This window comes from Erpetoichthys calabaricus, chromosome 4 (genome assembly GCF_900747795.2).
Source record: "Erpetoichthys calabaricus chromosome 4, fErpCal1.3, whole genome shotgun sequence".
NCBI classification, from domain to species: domain Eukaryota; kingdom Metazoa; phylum Chordata; class Cladistia; order Polypteriformes; family Polypteridae; genus Erpetoichthys; species Erpetoichthys calabaricus.
The window spans coordinates 180,961,892-180,982,851 of NC_041397.2; the positions used below are offsets into that span (position 1 = coordinate 180,961,892).

The 20,960-nt window shown below is 38.7% G+C and overlaps 1 protein-coding gene across 1 annotated transcript in view; it reads left to right on the top strand.

Annotated features, from left to right (window-relative positions):
- The window catches only part of gtpbp6 (GTP binding protein 6 (putative)), a 57,296-nt gene extending 36,369 nt beyond the window's left edge, over positions 1-20,927 (top strand). Inside the window, exons 7-10 of the mRNA XM_028799999.2 lie at positions 11,848-12,056; positions 16,671-16,819; positions 16,930-17,082; positions 20,791-20,927. Of these exons, the coding sequence (XP_028655832.2) occupies positions 11,848-12,056; positions 16,671-16,819; positions 16,930-17,082; positions 20,791-20,914 (635 nt within the window). The 3' untranslated portion in view covers positions 20,915-20,927. The remainder of the gene's footprint in view (positions 1-11,847; positions 12,057-16,670; positions 16,820-16,929; positions 17,083-20,790) is intronic.
- The last annotated feature ends 33 nt before the right edge of the window (positions 20,928-20,960 follow it).

Here is a 20,960-nt window from a genome sequence, read left to right on the forward strand (position 1 = left end):
GTCTTATGAAGATGCTTGTATGCGTCACTCACTCGCTTCTTATTGTTTCGCTGCCTTGTCAATTGTGTAATGAGTGTTTTCTTCAGCGCTCTTTGGGGCTCCTCCTTCTTTTCTACGTACTGAGTTCACAGTCAGTTCACGTGATTACGTGGGAGGCGTGATGACGCGACACGCAACTCAGTCTCCTACGGCCATCTTGCTGCCTTCCATTACAGTATATGGACAAAAAAGAGGTTCCAGTTATGACCATTACGCGTATAATTTTGAAATGAAACCTGCCTAACTTTTGTAAGTAAGCTGTAAGGAATGACCCTGCCAAATTTCAGCCTTCCACCTACACGGGAAGTTGGACAATTAGTGATGAGTCAGTCAGTCAGTCAGTGAGTGAGTGAGTCAGTCAGTCAGTCAGTGAGGGCTTTGCCTTTTATTATTATAGATATATATATATACAGTGGTGTGAAAAACTATTTGCCCCCTTCCTGATTTCTTATTCTTTTGCATGTTTGTCACACAAAATGTTTCTGATCATCAAACACATTTAACCATTAGTCAAATATAAACACAAGTAAACACAAATGCAGTTTTTAAATGATGGTTTTTATTATTTGGGGAGAAACAAAATCCAAACCTACATGGCCCTGTTTGAAAAAGTAATTGCCCCCCTTGTTAAAAAATAACCTAACTGTGGTGTATCACACCTGAGTTCAATTTCCGTAGCCACCCCCCAGGCCTGATTACTGCCACACCTGTTTCAATCAAGAAATCACTTAAATAGGAGCTGCCTGACACAGAGAAGTAGACCAAAAGCACCTCAAAAGCTAGACATCATGCCAAGATCCAAAGAAATTCAGGAACAAATGAGAACAGAAGTAATTGAGATCTATCAGTCTGGTAAAAGGTTATAAAGCCATTTCTAAAGCTTTGGGACTCCAGCGAACCACAGTGAGAGCCATTATCCACAAATGGCAAAAACATGGAACAGTGGTGAACCTTCCCAGGAGTGGCCCGGCCGACCAAAATTACCCCAAGAGCGCAGAGACGACTCATCCGAGAGGTCACAAAAGACCCCAGGACAACGTCTAAAGAACTGCAGGCCTCACTTGCCTCAATTAAGGTCAGTGTTCACGACTCCACCATAAGAAAGAGACTGGGCAAAAACGGCCTGCATGGCAGATTTCCAAGACGCAAACCACTGTTAAGCAAAAAGAACATTAGGGCTCATCTCAATTTTGCTAAGAAACATCTCAATGATTGCCAAGACTTTTGGGAAAATACCTTGTGGACTGATGAGACAAAAGTTGAACTTTTTGGAAGGCAAATATCCCGTTACATCTGGCGTAAAAGGAACACAGCATTTCAGAAAAAGAACATCATACCAACAGTAAAATATGGTGGTGGTAGTGTGATGGTCTGGGGTTGTTTTGCTGCTTCAGGACCTGGAAGGCTTGCTGTGATAGATGGAACCATGAATTCTACTGTCTACCAAAAAATCCTGAAGGAGAATGTCCAGCCATCTGTTCGTCAACTCAAGCTGAAGCGATCTTGGGTGCTGCAACAGGACAATGACCCAAAACACACCAGCAAATCCACCTCTGAATGGCTGAAGAAAAACAAAATGAAGACTTTGGAGTGGCCTAGTCAAAGTCCTGACCTGAATCCAATTGAGATGCTATGGCATGACCTTAAAAAGGCGGTTCATGCTAGAAAACCCTCAAATAAAGCTGAATTACAACAATTTTGCAAAGATGAGTGGGCCAAAATTCCTCCAGAGCGTTGTAAAAGACTCATTGCAAGTTATCGCAAACGCTTGATTGCAGTTATTGCTGCTAAGGGTGGCCCAACCAGTTATTAGGTTCAGGGGGCAATTACTTTTTCACACAGGGCCATGTAGGTTTGGATTTTTTTTTCTCCCTAAATAATAAAAACCACCATTTACAAACTGCATTTTGTGTTTACTTGTGTTATATTTGACTAATGGTTAAATGTGTTTGATGATTAGAAACATTTTGTGTGACAAACATGCAAAAGAATAAGAAATCAGGAAGGGGGCAAATAGTTTTTCACACCACTGTATATATATGACAGCAACACTCATAACAATGACAACACAATTACATTGACAATCATGTTACGTTATTTTTAAAATGTTTCCTTTACTTTTTCATAACCTCTTTAACACACTACTTCTCCGCTGCGAAGCGCGGTTATTTTGCTAGTATATAATATATGTGTGTGTGTATATATGTATATATGTATGTATATATATATATGTATATATATATATATATATATATATATATATATATATATATATATGACAGCAACACTCATAACAATGACAACACAATTACATTGACAATCATGTTACGTTATTTTAAAAATGTTTCCTTTACTTTTTCATAACCTCTTTAACACACTATTTCTCCGCTGCGAAGCGTGGGTATTTTGCTAGTATACCAATAACAGTTTGTTAAGGATTTGTTTTTTTTGTGAAGCTGCCTTCACTCGAGTGATCACTTCGAGCTGACTTGCTGGCTAACCATAAGCGTTACCTGGTAGGTAACCACCCATACAATCAGATTGTGAATCAGACTACGAATGCCGTGAATGTAATTACCCCGATCTACATGCTGTCAAATAAACGAACCACACACCTTGGCGCAATTTTAGGGGCTTCACCTCTAGCGCTGACATCCGAGGTTTGATTCCCGTAAGGGAGTGAAGTGAGTGGGTGGTTACCTACCAGGTAACGCTTATGGTTGGCCAGCAAGTCAGGTAACATCAGCCACGGTGCCTTCAGTTGTGAGAAGCAGATCATAGAATGGATGAAAATAGTTTACTGTCAAATAATGCAAAGAGTACGCGACACGGCTTTCCCCCTTATTCTTGGCTCATCAGGCGTACAGACTCACTGCACTCGCTTACGGTAATCGAACCTCGGATGTCAGCGCTAGAGGGGCTTCGCAGCGGTGAAGTATTGCTTTTAAATTTTAATTAAGAAGAAAAGAAAACCTTTTTAAATTAAGTCTTAAAAAGAGGTGTAAAGATATTGACAATAAGGTACGCAAACCCACCAAGACATGCAATCGTTTAAATCAAGGCACGAGTCGAAAAACACCATCCCATAATATTAGTTAACGATTAACACATTTCTATATGTATTGTAAGCATACAATACAACTGATAATATGTTGCGCTTATTTATCTGGTGTACTGACATTTTTGCGCGTTTAACGGCTGAAATCTAACGTGGCTTGTGCCCTTCAGAATGAAAAGAGTTTGTATTTACCTTTTTAATAAAAGGCGAGCTTTTAAGCCTGAGAAATCACCCCGTAAATGCACACGTTTAATTGCACATGTTGATATGTATGCTTACACAGTATTAAAAGACACTCAACAATTACACAGTATTAAAAGACAGTCAACAATTAACGTCATTTACCTTCATTCCCGCGTTTGACTTGTGCTGTAAATCTCTTCCTCGTTTTCAGTTCACGTGATTACGTAGGAGGCGTAATACGTGATGACGCAATACGTGACTCCGCCTCCTCCATTAGAGTATATGGACAAAAAACAGGTTCCAGTTATGACCATTACGCGTAGAATTTCGAAATGAAACCTGCCTAACTTTTGTAAGTAAGCTGTAAGGAATGAGTCTGCCAAATTTCAGCCTTCTACCTACACGGGAAGTTGGAGAATTAGTGATGAGTGAGTCAGTCAAACAAGTTCCAGTTATGACCATTACGCGTAGAATTTCAAAATGAAATCTGCCTAACTTTTGTAAGTAAGCTGTAAGGAATGAGCCTGCCAAATTTCAGCCTTCTACCTACACGGGAAGTTGGAGAATTAGTGATGAGTGAGTCAGTCAAACAAGTTCCAGTTATGACCATTACGCTTAGAATTTCGAAATGAAACCTGCCTAACTTTTGTAAGTAAGCTGTAAGGAATGAGCCTGCCAAATTTCAGCCTTCTACCTACACGGGAAGTTGGAGAATTAGTGATGAGTCAGTCAGTCAGTCAGTCAGTCAGTCAGTGAGGGCTTTGCCTTTTATTAGTATAGATATATAAAATCTATTATAAAAAAATCCTAACCTCAAAAGTAAAGCGACGATACGTGATCTTATTGGAAGTTCTCAGAAGACATTTAAAAGACCCGCGAGACAAAAGAGACTTGCAATGGAGCATGTCGCGGGGACCGTAAACATGAGACTTGGTGCCAAGAGATTGTCCCAGGGCCGTCTCACGGGGACGTGGAACATGAGATTCTTGCAAGACACGCCCTACTTACAAAAGATATCATATAAGAGCACACCCATCAAAAAACACTCAGTCGTGTAAAAGCACATAGTACACACAGATCATGTGCTCTCAGCACATATAAAGCGTATAAGGACAATACAGAGAATAGAGACCCAAAGGCATTGGAGAGAAAAAAAGGCAGATAAGAGATTATGAAAGCAGTGGAATTCGAAAGGCTCAGACAAACGATGGCGCGATACACATGCAGACAAAGGTACAGAATATGAAAGCAATAAAATTCGAAAGTATTGTAGCGTCCCAGCCAGGTTGAGGGCTTTTTGGTTTTAAGTGACTGTTTGGTCCGATTGAGGGGAGGGCGGAGTACAGCACGGAAGACTGATAGCGGGGTATTGATTGATGCAGTAAGGGGGACGTTGGAGAGGGTGCTAGAAAATTGTGTTTGGGGTTAGGAAGTCGGCGATTGTTCAAGTAGAACTTTTGTGACACTTTATTATGTCAGTCGCTACAGTATCAAAGAAAATATAGAAAAGATTGCATTAGCGCAAACAAAAGGTGATTAATCATCACAAACAGGTGTAATTGAAAAAATAGCAGGGCAAATGGAGGTCAGAAATAAAAGGCAAAGAGTAGACAACAAAGTCTTTTCGCATTCGCATCATTCAATGCACAAAACATGGATTTACACAATAATGGACAATATGCTATGAGAATCTGTGGTCCCGGAACAGTTAAAGCAACGACAAGTTAAATTTCAAAGAATACACAATTCGGTCAGGTGTATATTGATGATCACGGAGAAGTGATGCAAATTTTAACAGGCGAAAAGAAAGGTAATGTATATATTCTGTGAATAACATTACACACCAAAGGAGATCATGATATGCCATTCGTATTAAAATGTTTACAGTTTGCCGTGAGAATAGCTTTTGCTATGACAATCAATAAGAGACGGACATTAGAAAAAGTCGGATTATTTATTAAACAAACAGAAACAATATTCACTCGTGAGCAGTTATACGTTGCGTTGTCACAATGTGTCTCCAAAAAATATTGTTTTTAATGAAGCTTTAAAGTAAAAGTGCAAATAATGAAATTGAAACAATTCCAATGAAAAAAAAAATAAATTTTAAGTTGTATATCCTATTAACCGAACACAGGGGTTGGCGAGCGAAGCGAGCTGGGGGCAAAGCCCCCTAGTCAAAAGTTTTAGAACACCTCCGTTTTTCCCTCTGTCTTAAAGCAGAGTTGGAACAGACTGTTACCACACCACCCTTGAAACCTGTAAATTCCAGTGATAATGGCAAGAAGATGGCAATTAACAAATACAATGAGACGGACAATTTCTGCCCTTAGAAGTGCAGGCATTTCATTTGGAGAAATAGCAGAAAATATCGAAGTGTCAGTGAGTACGGTGTCTTAGACATTCCAAAGGCAATTGGAAACTGCAAGAAACTCTGATAGGAAGAGATCTGGCAGACCCAAAGACACAACCCATTGAGAAGACAAGTTTCTGAGGGTCTCCAGCTTGCACGATAAGTGCCTAACAACACAACAGCTTCAAGAACTGCTTCAAGCACAGCATAACAGTGGTTGATAAAAAGAAAGTCTCCATTTCTACTGTGAAGAGAAGACTTTGTGCTGCAGGTTTGACAGTATGAATGGCAACAAGAAAGCCATTCTGTAGAAAATAGGTCCTTGAAATACTGATTGTGGACTACTGCAGACTGAAAGGAAGTCTTATGGACCAATGAATCAAAATTTGAAATCTTTAGTTCATCATGTAGGGTGTTTGTACGCTGTTGAGTTGGTGAAAGGATGGTTCCTCAGTGTGTGACACCAACTGTCAAAGGGGGTTCTTTTGCTGGAGGCAGAGTTGGTGACTTGCACAGAGTGACTGGCATGCTGAATCAAAAGGGTTACCACAGTTTGGCTGTTATATTAGCAAAAGGTGGCTACTTTGATTAATCAAAAATTTGAATAAAATGCTGTACACTTAATGATTCCTTCACTTATTTTTTTATTTGCCATTGTTTATTTCTTCTGTGCCTTTATTTCATGAAACATTAAGACATTCAACTGTGTGCATTTCCATTAAAACTGGGGTGTTCTAATACTTTTGACCGGTAGTGCATATATATTTTACTTATTTCTACTTAGTGGCCATTTGTTGGTTGCAGCATCAGTACAGAAAAGCAGACAGCGGACAGACTGCTACCTTTGCAGCTCTACCACCACTTCTCTCACTGCTTTTATGCAAAGTGTATAATTCTATGACTGGCAGCACTGCAGCAATAATAAATAAAAGTCATACAGCCTTTGTATTGTGTAACAGTTGGTTTAAGCAAATTCTAGACCATTATTACCCATTATTTTCTATTGCTGTCGGTCACAAGTATGAATAGCCTCAACTCGGTTGGCCATAAATCAGTGCACGACTGTATTCCTTGTTCATTTCATGATACATTGATAATTAATGTGACACTAAGAGCAGATGAACAATATTGTTATCTATTTCGTAATCCATCATATTAAAAATATGTTAGTGTTTGTTATGAAAATATTGTATTAAATTGAAAAAGGAGGTTGTGGTACTTCAGTTTCACATTTTCTGTCATGTGAACATAGTACAATGAAGTTCTTACTTGAATGTCTCCTCAGAATAGAGACAGGGATAAAATACCAAGTAAAGGACATACAAACAGATGTGTGTAACAAATAATAATAATAATTCTTTACATTTATATAGCACTTTTGTCACTATTCAAAGCTTTCTCCACACTGGGAGGACCTAGGATGTAAACTCATGATCTCTGTGCTTGGATCTACATAAATAAACAAATAATTATCAGCATACATAGACAGCAACATGTATACATTATATATGTATACACTATATACATGCAGGACCATTTGTAGTGTTTGTTATTATGACTGGCTTTTCAGTAACCTTACAACTTGTGAATGAAAACTGTCCCCGAGTCTACTAGTGTAGCTGTGAATGTTCCTACAACATATGCTAGAATAGATAGAAGGGAGGACTGAAAAAGACAGCTGTGCAAGATAGCTGATATCTTTACTAATGCTTTTTGCCTTTTTAACTCTTTTGAGGCGGGTGTTGACATATAGGGAGTTTCTTCACACAGCTGCATGCCGCTACACAAATGCGTTCAGGAGTATGATCAGCTGGGGACCAATCAGCTGATGCTGATACATCACTTTCATTTTCCATCTCCAGATCACTTGCATCAAAATCGTAGTCCAATAAGTCAGAGTCCACAAAACATTGTCCACAGTGTATTTTGCTTTGCGCATTCGCTTCGTTCTTTCACCAGATCTGCCTTTAGCTCCAGCAGACAGTGCCTGCGTGAAGACAGCTTAGGGGGCTGACAGATACTCTACTGCACAGTAATGCCAGCTGCCAAAAAAATATTCAGCCCTCAAAGAGTTAAGGCAGAATGTGTTATACAGTACATACCCTTCATGTCCTGAACAGAATGCAGCTGGGCACTGTCTTCACAATTCTCTGCAGTGCTTTACAACCTTGAGCTGAGCAGGTGCCATATCAGGGCATGATTACTGTGTACCTATTGAACTTAGAGAAAAGAGATGGAGAAATGTGAGCTGCTTTCAGACATCTGTGGTAGTAGAAGTGATGGTGGCCTTTCTTGGCATTAGCCAAAGTGTGTTTTGTTGTGTTCACTCGAAAAAATTACAAATGCTCACTTAATTTTGGTAACATTATGAGATTTTTGTTTTGGCACCATCCTGGAACTCTCATCATTGTTGGTGATCCAGGCCTATGATGGTGACCATCAGATTTAATGATGGAGATGGAGCCAAGTCTGGCCACACATTCAGAACAAATAATACAGAATTGGGCTTGGCAGACTACACTGTGGTGTGTCTGTGTTAAGGGTCAGTGCAGAGAAAGTGATGCTCCCAGTTTACACAGGTCTGCAAGTCAGGTAGTCTAAAATCGAAATTTTACCTGGAGCCACTTACTTTAAAACTATTTTACCTTCCTTGATTATGCCGTGCCCTCTGGATTAATTACAGTTGTGGGTATCATAAATACAACATGCGTATTTAGTTTCTTGCAGGAAGAGAACAAGCTTTATTTTGAAATCACAGGCTCATTTTTTGTTTGCTGTTACAGTTAACTGATCTACTGTAGTTCACAACTAATTGAATATATTTTCACTTTCATTCCATGTAAATTTTCTTGCTGGAAAATGTTTCAGAATTGGGAAAATGTTTCAGAATTGGGAAACAAGGTTGGGAAACAACTTGGGGCTTAAATAGAACAATTTGTAAAATGATACCCAATACACAATTTAGATTTTATAGGCCAGTATTTATATGTATTTGCTGCTCCTTATCCCACTATTTTATCCTACACTAGCAAAATACCCGCGCTTCGCAGCGGAGAAGTAGTGTGTTAAAGAGGTTATGAAAAAGTAAAGGAAACATTTTAAAAATAACGTAACATGATTGTCAATGTAATTGTGTTGTCATTGTTATGAGTGTTGCTGTCATATATATATACATATACACATATACACACACATATACACACATATACAGATATATTATATATACATATACACATATATTTTTTATATATATATTTTTTATATATATATACATACATACATACATATACACACATAGATGCACTTACAATAACATAGAAATCAATATAAACAACATTAACATCATTATCATATGAGAATATGAAGTAATATATAAGAAGCACATTTCATATAAATATAAATTATTAAACAGTAAAATCTTCTTCTATAATTTGCTACCGTGGCTTTTCGTTGGTCTGTCCAGGATTTTAAATCACCTGTAGCTTGCAAACCGTTTCACCTATTGACTTGAAATGTGGTACACATATAATACGTCACGTCTGCTATCCGCTTTATGGGTGATGATTGTATTACTCTTTTTATGTTTATTTTATTTTAGAATCAACTCCTATCTGTGCACACCAGGGCGGCCGTGGGCAGATGCGTATGGTGTATTCACTCCATGTTATCGTGCATTGCGCTGTCACTGGTATTTTGATAAAAGAATTTGAACAATATATAAGAAGCGTATAAATTATTAAACAGTAAAACATTAACATTTAAGAAGTAAAGTTACATTGAGTACTACTGCAGTGCCTTCGGGTATACCTCATTTTTTGTTTGCCCATTACATGCTTAAATGTATACATTTTTTGGTGTACCTACCCGAGAACACGCGACATATAACCGAGCGTGGGAGAAGCATGGATTTTAAACACGCGTTGAGTTCATCTGCTGGTCTCCCTCGTGGAATAACTGGTAATGTTTGACTAAAATGTACAGCGAGTAAAACGACATTACCTCCTTTTTTTTTTTTTTACGATCTCTGAGATCTTGCTTTTTTCGGTTCAAGGCTTCATAAGCTCTTTTATGTGCCATGGTGTACTTAATAAGTACTAATTATCCCAAACCATCATCTTTGAATGTTGCAAGACTTTCGCCTTGTATGTAGATCGGGGTAATTACATTCATTGCATTCCTAGTCTGAATCACAATCTGATTGTATGGGTGGTTACCTGGCACTGTAGGGTTGCCACCCGTCCTTTAAAATACGGAATCGTGCCGCGTTTGAGAATGAAATTGCGCGTCCCGTTTTGAATCAATACTGGACGGGATTTATCCCGTATTTTTTTTATCATTTTTTTTTAAAGCAGCGTGTCATGCAAATCATCCCACACGCATTTTATGAAGATGCCTCCTTTCCTACTTTTGATTGGGTAATACTTGATGTCATCGTTAGTTTGATTGGTCTTTTTAACTGTCCAGTGAGGAGGGCGTGTCTTTTAAGTAGAGTCTGCAAAGTGTTGGCACTGAGATGTGGCATCAGCGCCATAGTTGAAGCCCCTAACGTTGCGGTCAGCAAGTCGGCTAACATCCGCCATGTGCCGTCTTTCAGTTGCGAGAAGCAGATCATAGAATGGTTGAAACTGTTGCCCCTAACGTTGCGCCACGGCGTGTGGTTCGTTTATACCTCGTGTCTTCTCATTAAACTTTTATCTCGCGAATATGTTATTGCAATCCGCAGCGGGAGCGTTTCTATAAACTTAATTTAAACTTAGGTTTTACACCGTGCTTTGTTTCCCTTATGAACATGCTTGTATGCTTCACTCGCTCCGTTCTCAATTGTTTAATTAATTTTTTGCTGTTCGCTGTTTCCGGCTCTTCCTCCATTTCCCCCAACTTCGTTCTTTTATCTCGCGAATATGTTATTGCAATCCTTAACGGGAGCGTTTCAATAAACTGATTGAAAATAGTTTTGCATTTACCTTTTTAGTAAAAGGCGAGCTTTTAAGCGTGAGAAATCACCCCGTAAATGCACACGTTTAATTGCACGTGTTAATATGTATGGTTACACAGTATTAAAAGACAGTGAACAACGTCAGTTACCTTTGTTCCCGCGTTTGATAAAAGGTGAGCTTTTAAGCCTGAGAAATCACCCCGTAAATGCACACGTTTAATTGCACATGTGTTAATATGTATGCTTACACAGTATTAAAAGACAGTCAAAAATTAACGTCATTTACCTTCGTTCCCGCGTGTGACTCGTGCTGTAAATCTCTTCCTTGTTTTTAGTTCACGTGATTACGTAGGAGGCGTGATGACGCGATACGTGACTCCGCCTCCTCCATTACAGTGTATGGACAAAAAATATGTTCCAGTTATGACCATTACGCTTTGAATTTCGAAATGAAACCTGCCTAACTTTTGTAAGTAAGCTGTAAGGAATGAGCCTGCCAAATTTCAGCCTTCCACCTACACGGGAAGTTGGAGAATTAGTGATGAGTCAGTCAGTCAGTGAGGGCTTTGCCTTTTATTATTGTAGATTCAACAGCATGCTTTTCTGCATGCCATTAGATGTTTCAAAACTAATAAACTACAGTATATTCAGTGAATTAGCCAGCTAAGTTAACCTGACAGTTACTAGAGTAGTAGGTGAATTAATTGCCATCTGCGTTGTCTCGCCTTTTTAGTCTCTTTGGCATTCGGTCAAAGTACAGTACTTAATGATTGTTGTCCGAGAGGAGAAACCATTGCTATAATTTAGTAGAAACATTGAGAAAGTCTTCATTATCAGATACTTTTCCAAACTAAAATACATTTTGACAAAATTACAACTTTGATAAGAATGAACAATGGGACAGCTGTGTCTTCCTTTTGGTTGATAAGACAAACCCTGGCTATTGTAATGTTTTGTGTTAATTTCATTCATGTTTATTGTTATTGTTGTTTGTTACATGGGAGTCTACAAGACTGGTCCTTTGTGCAACAGCGATTGAAGAGTAATACATTGGTTGACTGAGTGTGCACTACAACTATTTACTTATAAAACCTTTTTTCTAAATATGACAAAATGTGCGTCTGTGTTGTTTTTGCTGCTATAAGCAAAAGATAGCCACTTGGTTGTTGCTTATAATACATTCCAGGTATGATCTTTTTATAAATATTACCAGAGAAGATATTAATTCTGAGTGCTTTTTAAATGTACAAAAGGTAATCACTCTTTAAATTTTTACAGGAAAGACTACTCTAATTAAGTCTCTCACTGGTGACATGAAGCTACATCCTCGAAACCAACTTTTTGCCACTCTTGATGTTACTGTCCATCCTGGTGTTCTTCCAAAGCATATGACAGTCTTGTTTGTTGACACCATTGGATTCCTGTCTCAACTTCCTCACCAGCTAATAGACTCTTTCTCTGCCACTTTAGAGGATGTGGCCCATTCTGTAAGTTTCACTTTAGCATTGCACTCTATATTCTGCTTAATTAGTTTATTAGAAACCTTTTTTTTACACTTGTTGTCAGTTCTGTACTTAGCCTGGTGTGCTGCAGATCACTATCAGTGCCTTTATACTGCCAAATGTGTGACTGTAATGCCCATACTGAGCTGATCGTGTTAATGAGGGGCAGCATCAGTTAGCTGTGGAACATATAAGGAATAATGTCATGTCAAATTCTAACCTGCTTAATTCAGACCACTTTTGTAGGGCAGGGCAACCACACACATACACACCCGGGCTAATTTAGCATCATTAATTCACCTAACATGAATGTCTTTGGATAGTGGGTGGAAACATATACAAACACTACGCAAGGAGGACCCAGGACGCGTACCCAAATCTACTTACTGTAAGGCAACAGTGCTACCACTTCACCACAGTGAATGTTCCAAAAGAAGAACTTGATACTATCAAAAAATCATAACAAATGATACACTTACTGGTGATATTTATTTTCTGGTTAATTATGTTGAATTAACCTCATTATTCCCTTAAATAAAACAATATTTTGGAGTTATCAGTGCTGCTGAGATCAGTCCATCATCAGTAAATCTCAAAAATATAATCGGCTGTAAATTGAAAGGAGATACAAACTCAAACTGTGTAGCAGCTGTGTCTGCAGTCATTGAGTTTGACTTGTGATGCCAACAGGCATCGTAACAGGCACACTTAAAAGTAGCCCGTACCCATGTTGTCTGTTGTTAGTCAGTGGCGTTTACATATTAAGCAGTGGGGACACGACTCTAGGAAATGATTCCTGCATTTGTTGAGAGTGTTAGATCAATTGACTAATACACATTTGTAAAATTAAATGACAAAATTATTTTTTACATTCAAAAGAGGTCAACAACCAACAGTACACAGCAGGTAACACTAAATGTAGTTTAATTAGCAAGTCAGAGATAAATCCTGATAGAAAAGTAATGCAGATAAAGATTCAGAGCAAGACATAGCAGTGTAGACTGCAGCACCTATGCTAACTGATCATGTCTTTTATCCATGCTTGTAAAAAGAATAAGAGCATTGCTGTTAATCTCTAAACAAACATTCTGTAAATTATTTATTTCTGAAAAATGACTTGGCAGAACTGTCCTTTTGTAGGAAACATTGACATAGCCAAAAAAGAAAAATTTACATAAAAAAATGTGGATTGTTTAAATTGTAAAAATACTCTTTGTTTTGCTAGTCTGAAGATGAAAAGATTGAAGAGTGAAGGCCTGTACCATACTGCATTACATAACCATGTTGTTCCTGGGCCCAGTGAATGGCTACATCATGCATGCTGGCTGAACATACAGTCCAAGGATGTACTTCCCTACACTTTCTAACTACTACTAAAGCTTAAAGGGCAGCCTCATTCTTACATTTAAAGAAACTATCAAAAACTATCCAAAAATACTAGCACAGCAAGTTAGTAATGTGAAAACAGAGCTTTTCAAAACCTCCTGCACTATTTACAACTGTACCCTGAGAAAAAATAGCATTTCCAGGATCCAGTGGTCTTGTTTTTAAAAGTTTAAAAAAAAACCAAACATCTGCTTTAGTTAATTAACAGAATTTCAATGCAGAGATACTGACTTTTTTTAAAATTGCACCACCTATAAAGTGAAAGACGGGCTGGGTCTTGAATATATATTTTCAGCTTATTTTTTAATTAAACAATTGCTATTTTACAGTATTAAAAATTTAAGTGTGAATAGTTTTTCTTAATTGAACAAGAATGCTTGAAGTACTATTAAATTATTTGTTCTAACTTTATACCAACTCTCAGTCACCATAAGAACGGAAAAATCAATAATTAATATGACAGATCAGATGATGTGAATATAAACAAAGCCATTGTTCCTTTTGGAATTCCCACAAATAGTTACCTGCTTGAATCTCTATCTTTTAAGAGATCATTTACACAACCAGGCAAAAGTTTTAAAACACTTAAGCTTTTCCAATTTTTCTTCATGTAATCAATAAGTTGATATGACCAAAAATGGTGAAAATGTAAACAGAAACTGCCAAAGGTTTCAATTTAAAGCTTAGGTTAGCAGAAACTGAAAAAAGGAAACATCAAAATATTACCTTCTTCAGGGAAGAACTACTAGGTTACAATCTACAGATGTTCTGCAGCAATTAAAGTAAATTAAGCCTTGGAAGTTGAAGCAAACAATTTGCACAAGTGTCCCAACTTGTGTTGATTACTTCAAAACCCTCTGAATGTCTTAAAAGTGTCTTACCCTTAGAAGTATAAACCTTACATTTAGAGAAATTTGCAAAAAAAAATAAATCAGTGTTGGTGAATACGGTGTCCTGTACAATCCAAAGGCAATTGGAAACTGGAGTAAACTCTGATAGGAAGAGATCTGGCAGACCTAAAGTCACAACCCAATCAGAAGACAAGTTTCTGTGGGTCACCAGCTTATATATACATATGTATATATTGTGGCAAATGGCTGGGGCCCTTACCTGGCTGGGACACCTCTACATGGGAAGGAGCATTGCCTCCCCCGAAGCTCTAGAGGGCACTTACAGTGCACCTGGAAAGTATTCACAGCACATTACTTTTTCCGCATTCTGTTATGTTGCAGCCTTATTCCAAAATGGATTAAATTCATTTTTTTCCTCAGAATTCTGCACACAACACCCCATAATGACAACGTGAAAAAAGTTTACTTGAGGTTTTTGCAAGTTTATTAAAAATAAAAAAACTGAGAAATCACATGTACATAATAAGTATTCACAGCCTTTGCTCAATACTTTGTCGATGCACCTTTGGCAGCAATTACAGCCTCAAGTCTTTTTGAATATGATGCCACAAGCTTGGCACACCTATCCTTGGCCAGTTTCACCCATTCCTTTTTGCAGGACCTCTCAAGCTCCATCAGGTTGGATGGGAAGCGCCGGTGCACAGCCATTTTAAGATCTCTCCAGAGATGTTCAATCGGATTCAAGTCTGGGCTGTGGCTGGGCCACTCAAGGACATTCACAGAGTTGTCCTGAAGCCACTCCTTTGATATCTTGGCTATGTGCTTAGGGTCGATGTCCTGCTGAAAGGTGAACCGTCACCCCAGTCTGAGGTCAAGAGCGCTCTGGAGCAGGTTTTCATCCAGGATGTCTCTGTACGTTGCTGCAGTCATCTTTCCCTTTATCCTGACTAGTCTCCCAGTCCCTGCCGCTGAAAAACATCCCCACAGCATGATGCTGCCACCACCATGCTTCACTGTAGGGATGGTGTTGTCCTGGTGATGAGCGGTGCCTGGTTTCCTCCAAACGTGACGCCTGGCATTCACACCAAAGAGTTCAATCTTTGTCTCATCACACCACAGAATTTTCTTTCCCATGGTCTGAGAGTCCTTCAAGTGCCTTTTGGCAAAATCCAGGCGGGCTGCCAGGTGCCTTTTACTAAGAAGTGGCTTCCGTCTGGCCACTCTACCATACAGGCCTGATTGGTGGATTGCTGCAGAGATGGTTGTCCTTCTGGAAGGTTCTCCTCTCTCCACAGAGGACCTCTGGAGCTCTGACAGAGTGACCATCGGGTTCTTGGTCACCTCCCTGACTAAGGCCCTTCTCCCCTGATCGCTCAGTTTAGATGGCCGGCCAGCTCTAGGTAGAGTCCTGGTGGTTTCAAACTTCTTCCACTTACGGATGATGGAGGCCACTGTGCTCATTGGGACCTTCAAAGCAGCAGAATTTTTTCTGTAACCTTCCCCAGATTTGTGCCTCGAGGCAATCCTGTCTCAGAGGTCTACAGACAATTCCTTTGACTTCATGCTTGGTTTGTGCTCTGACATGAACTGTCAACTGTGGGATCTTATATAGACAGGTGTGTGCCTTTCCAAATCATGTCCAATCAACTGAATTTACCACAGGTGGACTCCAATTAAGCTGCAGAAACATCTCAAGGATGATCAGGGGAAACAGGATGCACCGGAGGTCAATTTTGAGCTTCATGGCAAAGGCTGTGAATACTTATGTACATGTGCTTTCTCAGTTTTGTAATTTTTAATAAATTTGCAAAAATCTCAAGTAAACTTTTTTCACGTTGTCATTATGGGGTGTTGTGTGTAGAATTCTGAGGAAAAAAAATGAATTTAATCCATTTTGGAATAAGGCTATAACATAACAAATGTGGAAAAAGTGATGCGCTGTGAATACTTTCCGGATGCACTGTATATGCAATTGTATGTAGCATTTCAAGAGTAAGGAGCACCAGTGACCTAATAATATTAGCCCCTGGTTAAAAAAGGGAAAAAATATACATTGTATACAGAAGAGCACTCTGTTACATAAGTAAGTAGTTGTGATACATTCGATTAAACCTTGGCACTATAACTCAGGCCCATTGACTTAGGAAGCTGGGTGACAAAGCTAGTAAAATTCTATAATACACACATTGAAAAAACATGGTAAAAGGTCAATGGCTAAATCATTTCCAATTTTTTTTTATTTTAACTTTCACCTTTTACTTTTTTATTTGCAAATGACACATGAAATATAAACATTTTACTAGTTCAACTTATAAGACGTGTATTTATTAAAACTTACTGATATCTATTTATTTTAATTCAGGATCTTATCATTCATATCAGAGATATCAGCCATCCTGAGACTTTAAACCAAAAGGTGGAAGTATTAAAAGTTCTCCAGAATCTACGACTTCCAAGTCACCTGTTAGATTCAATTGTTGAAGTTCATAATAAAACTGACCTGATTAAGAGGTAATTACGGCAATAGTAAAGTAGTGATTTATGTCTTCATTATATACTTATTTATCTGTATAGAGGGTTTTTTCCATTACCTGTGTCCTGTTTTATTATGCTTGTTCCAGTTATCAATCACCTGATCCAAATGCTGTGGCAGTATCTGCTCTTCATGGACAAGGCCTGGATCAGTTAAAGTGCAAAATAGAAGATGCAGTTCTGAAAGTAACTGGAAGACAAACAAGGACTATTAAAGTTGACCTTGCTAGCGCCCAGTTAAGGTAAAATTATATGCCATGTGTAGCAACCATTTGAGATTTAACAGCTGTCATATGTGCATGGTCAAAAGTTGTTATGAAATAAGAGAAATGTTGTACTTTGAAGCAAACTTCATAGTTAAATGAGTAACAGTTGTGGCATGTCTGTGTATATTTTTATAAATATAGTTAATATAATTAGGACTACTGGGGGTGTTTTTCATGTGTTAACAGTAGTGACAGTGTTCATATTTTTCCAGTCCTTGTGCTACACAATATTTTTTATTCCTTTAAATGGACAAAGAGGAGTTTTCATGTGTATACCTTGTCATTTTCTATTCTAGCCCCCTAATATACTCATAATGTTGTTGCTTTTGAAGTGATATGAGCTTTTATCACCTACTGTATTTGTTTATTTACTGTTTCTCTTAGCAGGAGTAACAACAGTTTTTGGTGTCACAACTTTCATTACATTAACTCAATGATTTATTATCTTGGCAAATATTAGACCTTTGATTTAGCTGTTGGCCTTTAAAATACACACTTAAAAATAAAGGTGCCAAAGTGGCTCTTCCAAGCGATGCCTCAAGGGAACCATTTTTGGTTTCCCAAAAGACCCATTCACATGAAGGTTCCAGAAAGAACTTTTATATTTATTTACATCTGTAACATGATCCATACAGTAAATAACCATGAATAGATGGTAACAGATTTGTGAAATATCAGTGGGTTCCTGATTTTAAAAGGACGTTTGCTGCATATGTACAGTAACTCGGACTAAGTTCAGGTTTTCTTGCTCTGTTAGTGTCTTGCTAGGTAGCCTACCACATGCTGAAGATTATTTTTTTGTACATATTAGGAAGTTTCTCAAAGCACAAAGAACCAGTTTCATATGTAAAGAACCAGTCCCAGAATGAAATGGTGCATTGTCAAGCAAAGGGTTCAACAAGGAACCTCACAAGTCCGTAAAGAAATAGTGAAAGTAATGGAGAAATCAGATGGTAGTAAGACACCAGAGACGTATCTCTTTTTTTTAATATCAGAGTATTATGAAATGGACCTGTTGGGGAAAAAAAATACACATTTCCAATTTGAAAATTGTGCACAAAAAGTATCATTTGTTTCAAGTGTTGCAGTTACTCAGATGGGTTAAGCACGGTAAGGACCCTTTGTGCATCAGTTAGTTACACAATAGTTTGGCAAAATACATCTTTGAATACACCAAACAGACTGTTCAGTTTGAACAATCCAAACCCTTAAAGTTGTGTATCTATTCAACTTGGAACACTGAATTTGTTTTTGCCAACTATTTTCACATTCATTAGGAATCTTTTATGAAGAGTGTTGTCATTAATGCAGACAAAAGTAAACTTAAACATGTTGCATGTCTTGCAGAATGTTAAAACAGGCCGATGCATTATGGGTTGAGGGGGTGCGGTGAGGCCACCACTCTTGATGGACTTGTCCAGCAGGAATGAAAGCAACTGGTCAAAAAATTTCACACTGATAGTGAATTTACCCATGGCACAAAACATTGATATTATTCCCCACTGTCAAGTATGATTTGACAGATGTCTCTGTTCCAAGTCTTATTATTAGTCCAAGGTTACTAAAGAAGTACAGTAATCCCTCCTCCATCGCGGGGGTTGCGTTCCAGAGCCACCCACGAAATGAGAAAATCCGCGAAGTAGAAACCATATGTTTATATGGTTATTTTTATATTGTCATGCTTGGGTCACAGATTTGCGCAGAAACACAGGAGGTTGTAGAGAGACAGGAACGTTATTCAAACACTGCAAACAAACATTTGTCTCTTTTTCAAAAGTTTAAACTGTGCTCCATGACAAGACAGAGATGACAGTTCTGTCTCACAATTAAAAGAATGCAAACATATCTTCCTCTTCAAAGGAGTGCGCATCAGGAGCACAGACTGTCAGAAACAGAGAGGAAAGCAAACAAATCAATAGGGCTGTTTTTCTTTTAAGTATGCGAAGCACCTCGGCACAAAGCTGTTGAAGGCGGCAGCTCACACCCCCTCCGTCAGGAGCGGGGAGAGAGAGAGAGAGAGACAGAGAAGAACAAACAGTGAAAAATCAATACGTGTCCTTTGAGCTTTTAAGTATGCGAAGCACCATGCAGCATGTCGCTTCACGAAGCAGCTGCACACAGAAGGTAGCAAAGTGAAGATAATCTTTCAGCATTTTTAGACGAGCGTCCGTATCGTCTAGGTGTGCGAACAGCCCCCCTGCTCACACCCCCTACGTCAGGATCAGAGAAAGTCAGCGCAAGAGAGAGAGAGAAAAAAGTAAGTTGGGTAGCTTCTCAGCCATCTGCCAATAGCGTCCGTTGTATGAAATCAACTGGGCAAACCAACTGAGGAAGCATGTACCAGAAATTAAAAGACCCATTGTCCTCAGAAATCCGCGAACCAGCAAAAAATCCGCGATATATATTTAAATATGCTTACATAGAGTGAAGCCGCGAAAGGCGAAGCGCGATATAGCAAGGGATCACTGTACAGTATGCACGATACTTTTTTCACTTTTTTTATTTTTGTATAATTGAAATATAGGCAGTGATTCAGATGAATCCAGCACCTGGGCCAGAATATCTGTAATGGCATCAGGCTGACTTGGTAGATATTTTAAGTAGCACCATTTGTTCCTTCAGCCTAAAACAAACTGTGATGGTGTGAGTCGGCTCAATGCTCTTTGATCCATTTGGGAGTCTCTTGAACCCGCATCTGTCAATAGTCATAAGTGAGATGAGCCGAGCAAATGAGGACACAAACATCCAGTCAAGGAGGTCCACAAGTAACAGTGCTTTTATTAAAAAACAATACAAAACAAAGTGTTCAGTATTGCAGTTACAGTCTTCTTAAATAAATAATCCAATAAAATAATCCATAAAACAGGAGCAAATCCCAGGAGGTTAAAATATCCCTAATAAATCTCTTCAGAAAAAACAAAGTTAATATCCAGTATCAGGTAAAAACACAAGACCTGGTGCCTCCTTAAAACAGACGTCTCCCTGGCTTACACTCTGCAGATCCATCAGCACAAGGAGATGTCCCACTTACAGGCATAGCGACATCTCCGAAACAGGCTTGGGTCCCTGCTGGTTACAGGCACTCAGTACAGCTCCCACTCCGAGCCATGCCTCATTCCATTTGTGTCCCTCGGCCTCTTCCTGGACTTACACAGGAGCCCGCTTCAGGTCACTCCAGGTACCGATAATGCACAGTCAAGTTGACCCCCTTCCGTCACCTCGAGTGTCCAACCTACACTCCTCTTGGCACTCTTCCTCCCAGCATTTTCACATGGGTGCTCTACAAGATCAGCCAAACACCATAATCTACCCTAGAGTGGCGCCGTCATGCACACATCTGCACCTGTTTCAAGCCTGCATGCTCCCAGGTGCAATTATTCATTTAAACTCTGTACAACGCCACGAACCACTTATCACACAACCACGTGTTGCTTCTCTCCCACACTAAAGTTAAATCATTCCAATGAACTGGTGGTACTTAATACTGTTCTGCCATAATCCAGAAATGTCTTCAAGTCTTCTGACTCCACGTATAATTATAAAGAGTTTTCAAAATACAGTTCTTTCACCCTGGTCTTTTTGAATTTTTCTTCTTTGTTGTTCAGTTTTGAAGTAGTGCAAAAATAATTTTGCAGGTTTAAATCTGATTGAATAAATAACTTGTGTATTCATTTGCATCTACAGCTGGTTGTATAAGGAAGCCACGGTCCAGAAGGTGGATGTTTTACCAGACGAAGGTGCAGCCAGTGTTGATGTCATCATCAGCTCATCTGCTTATGGACGTTATAAAAAGCTTTTTCAATGCTGATATACAATACAAAGTATAAGTTTTTCTAACCTCTGTGAATGTTCAA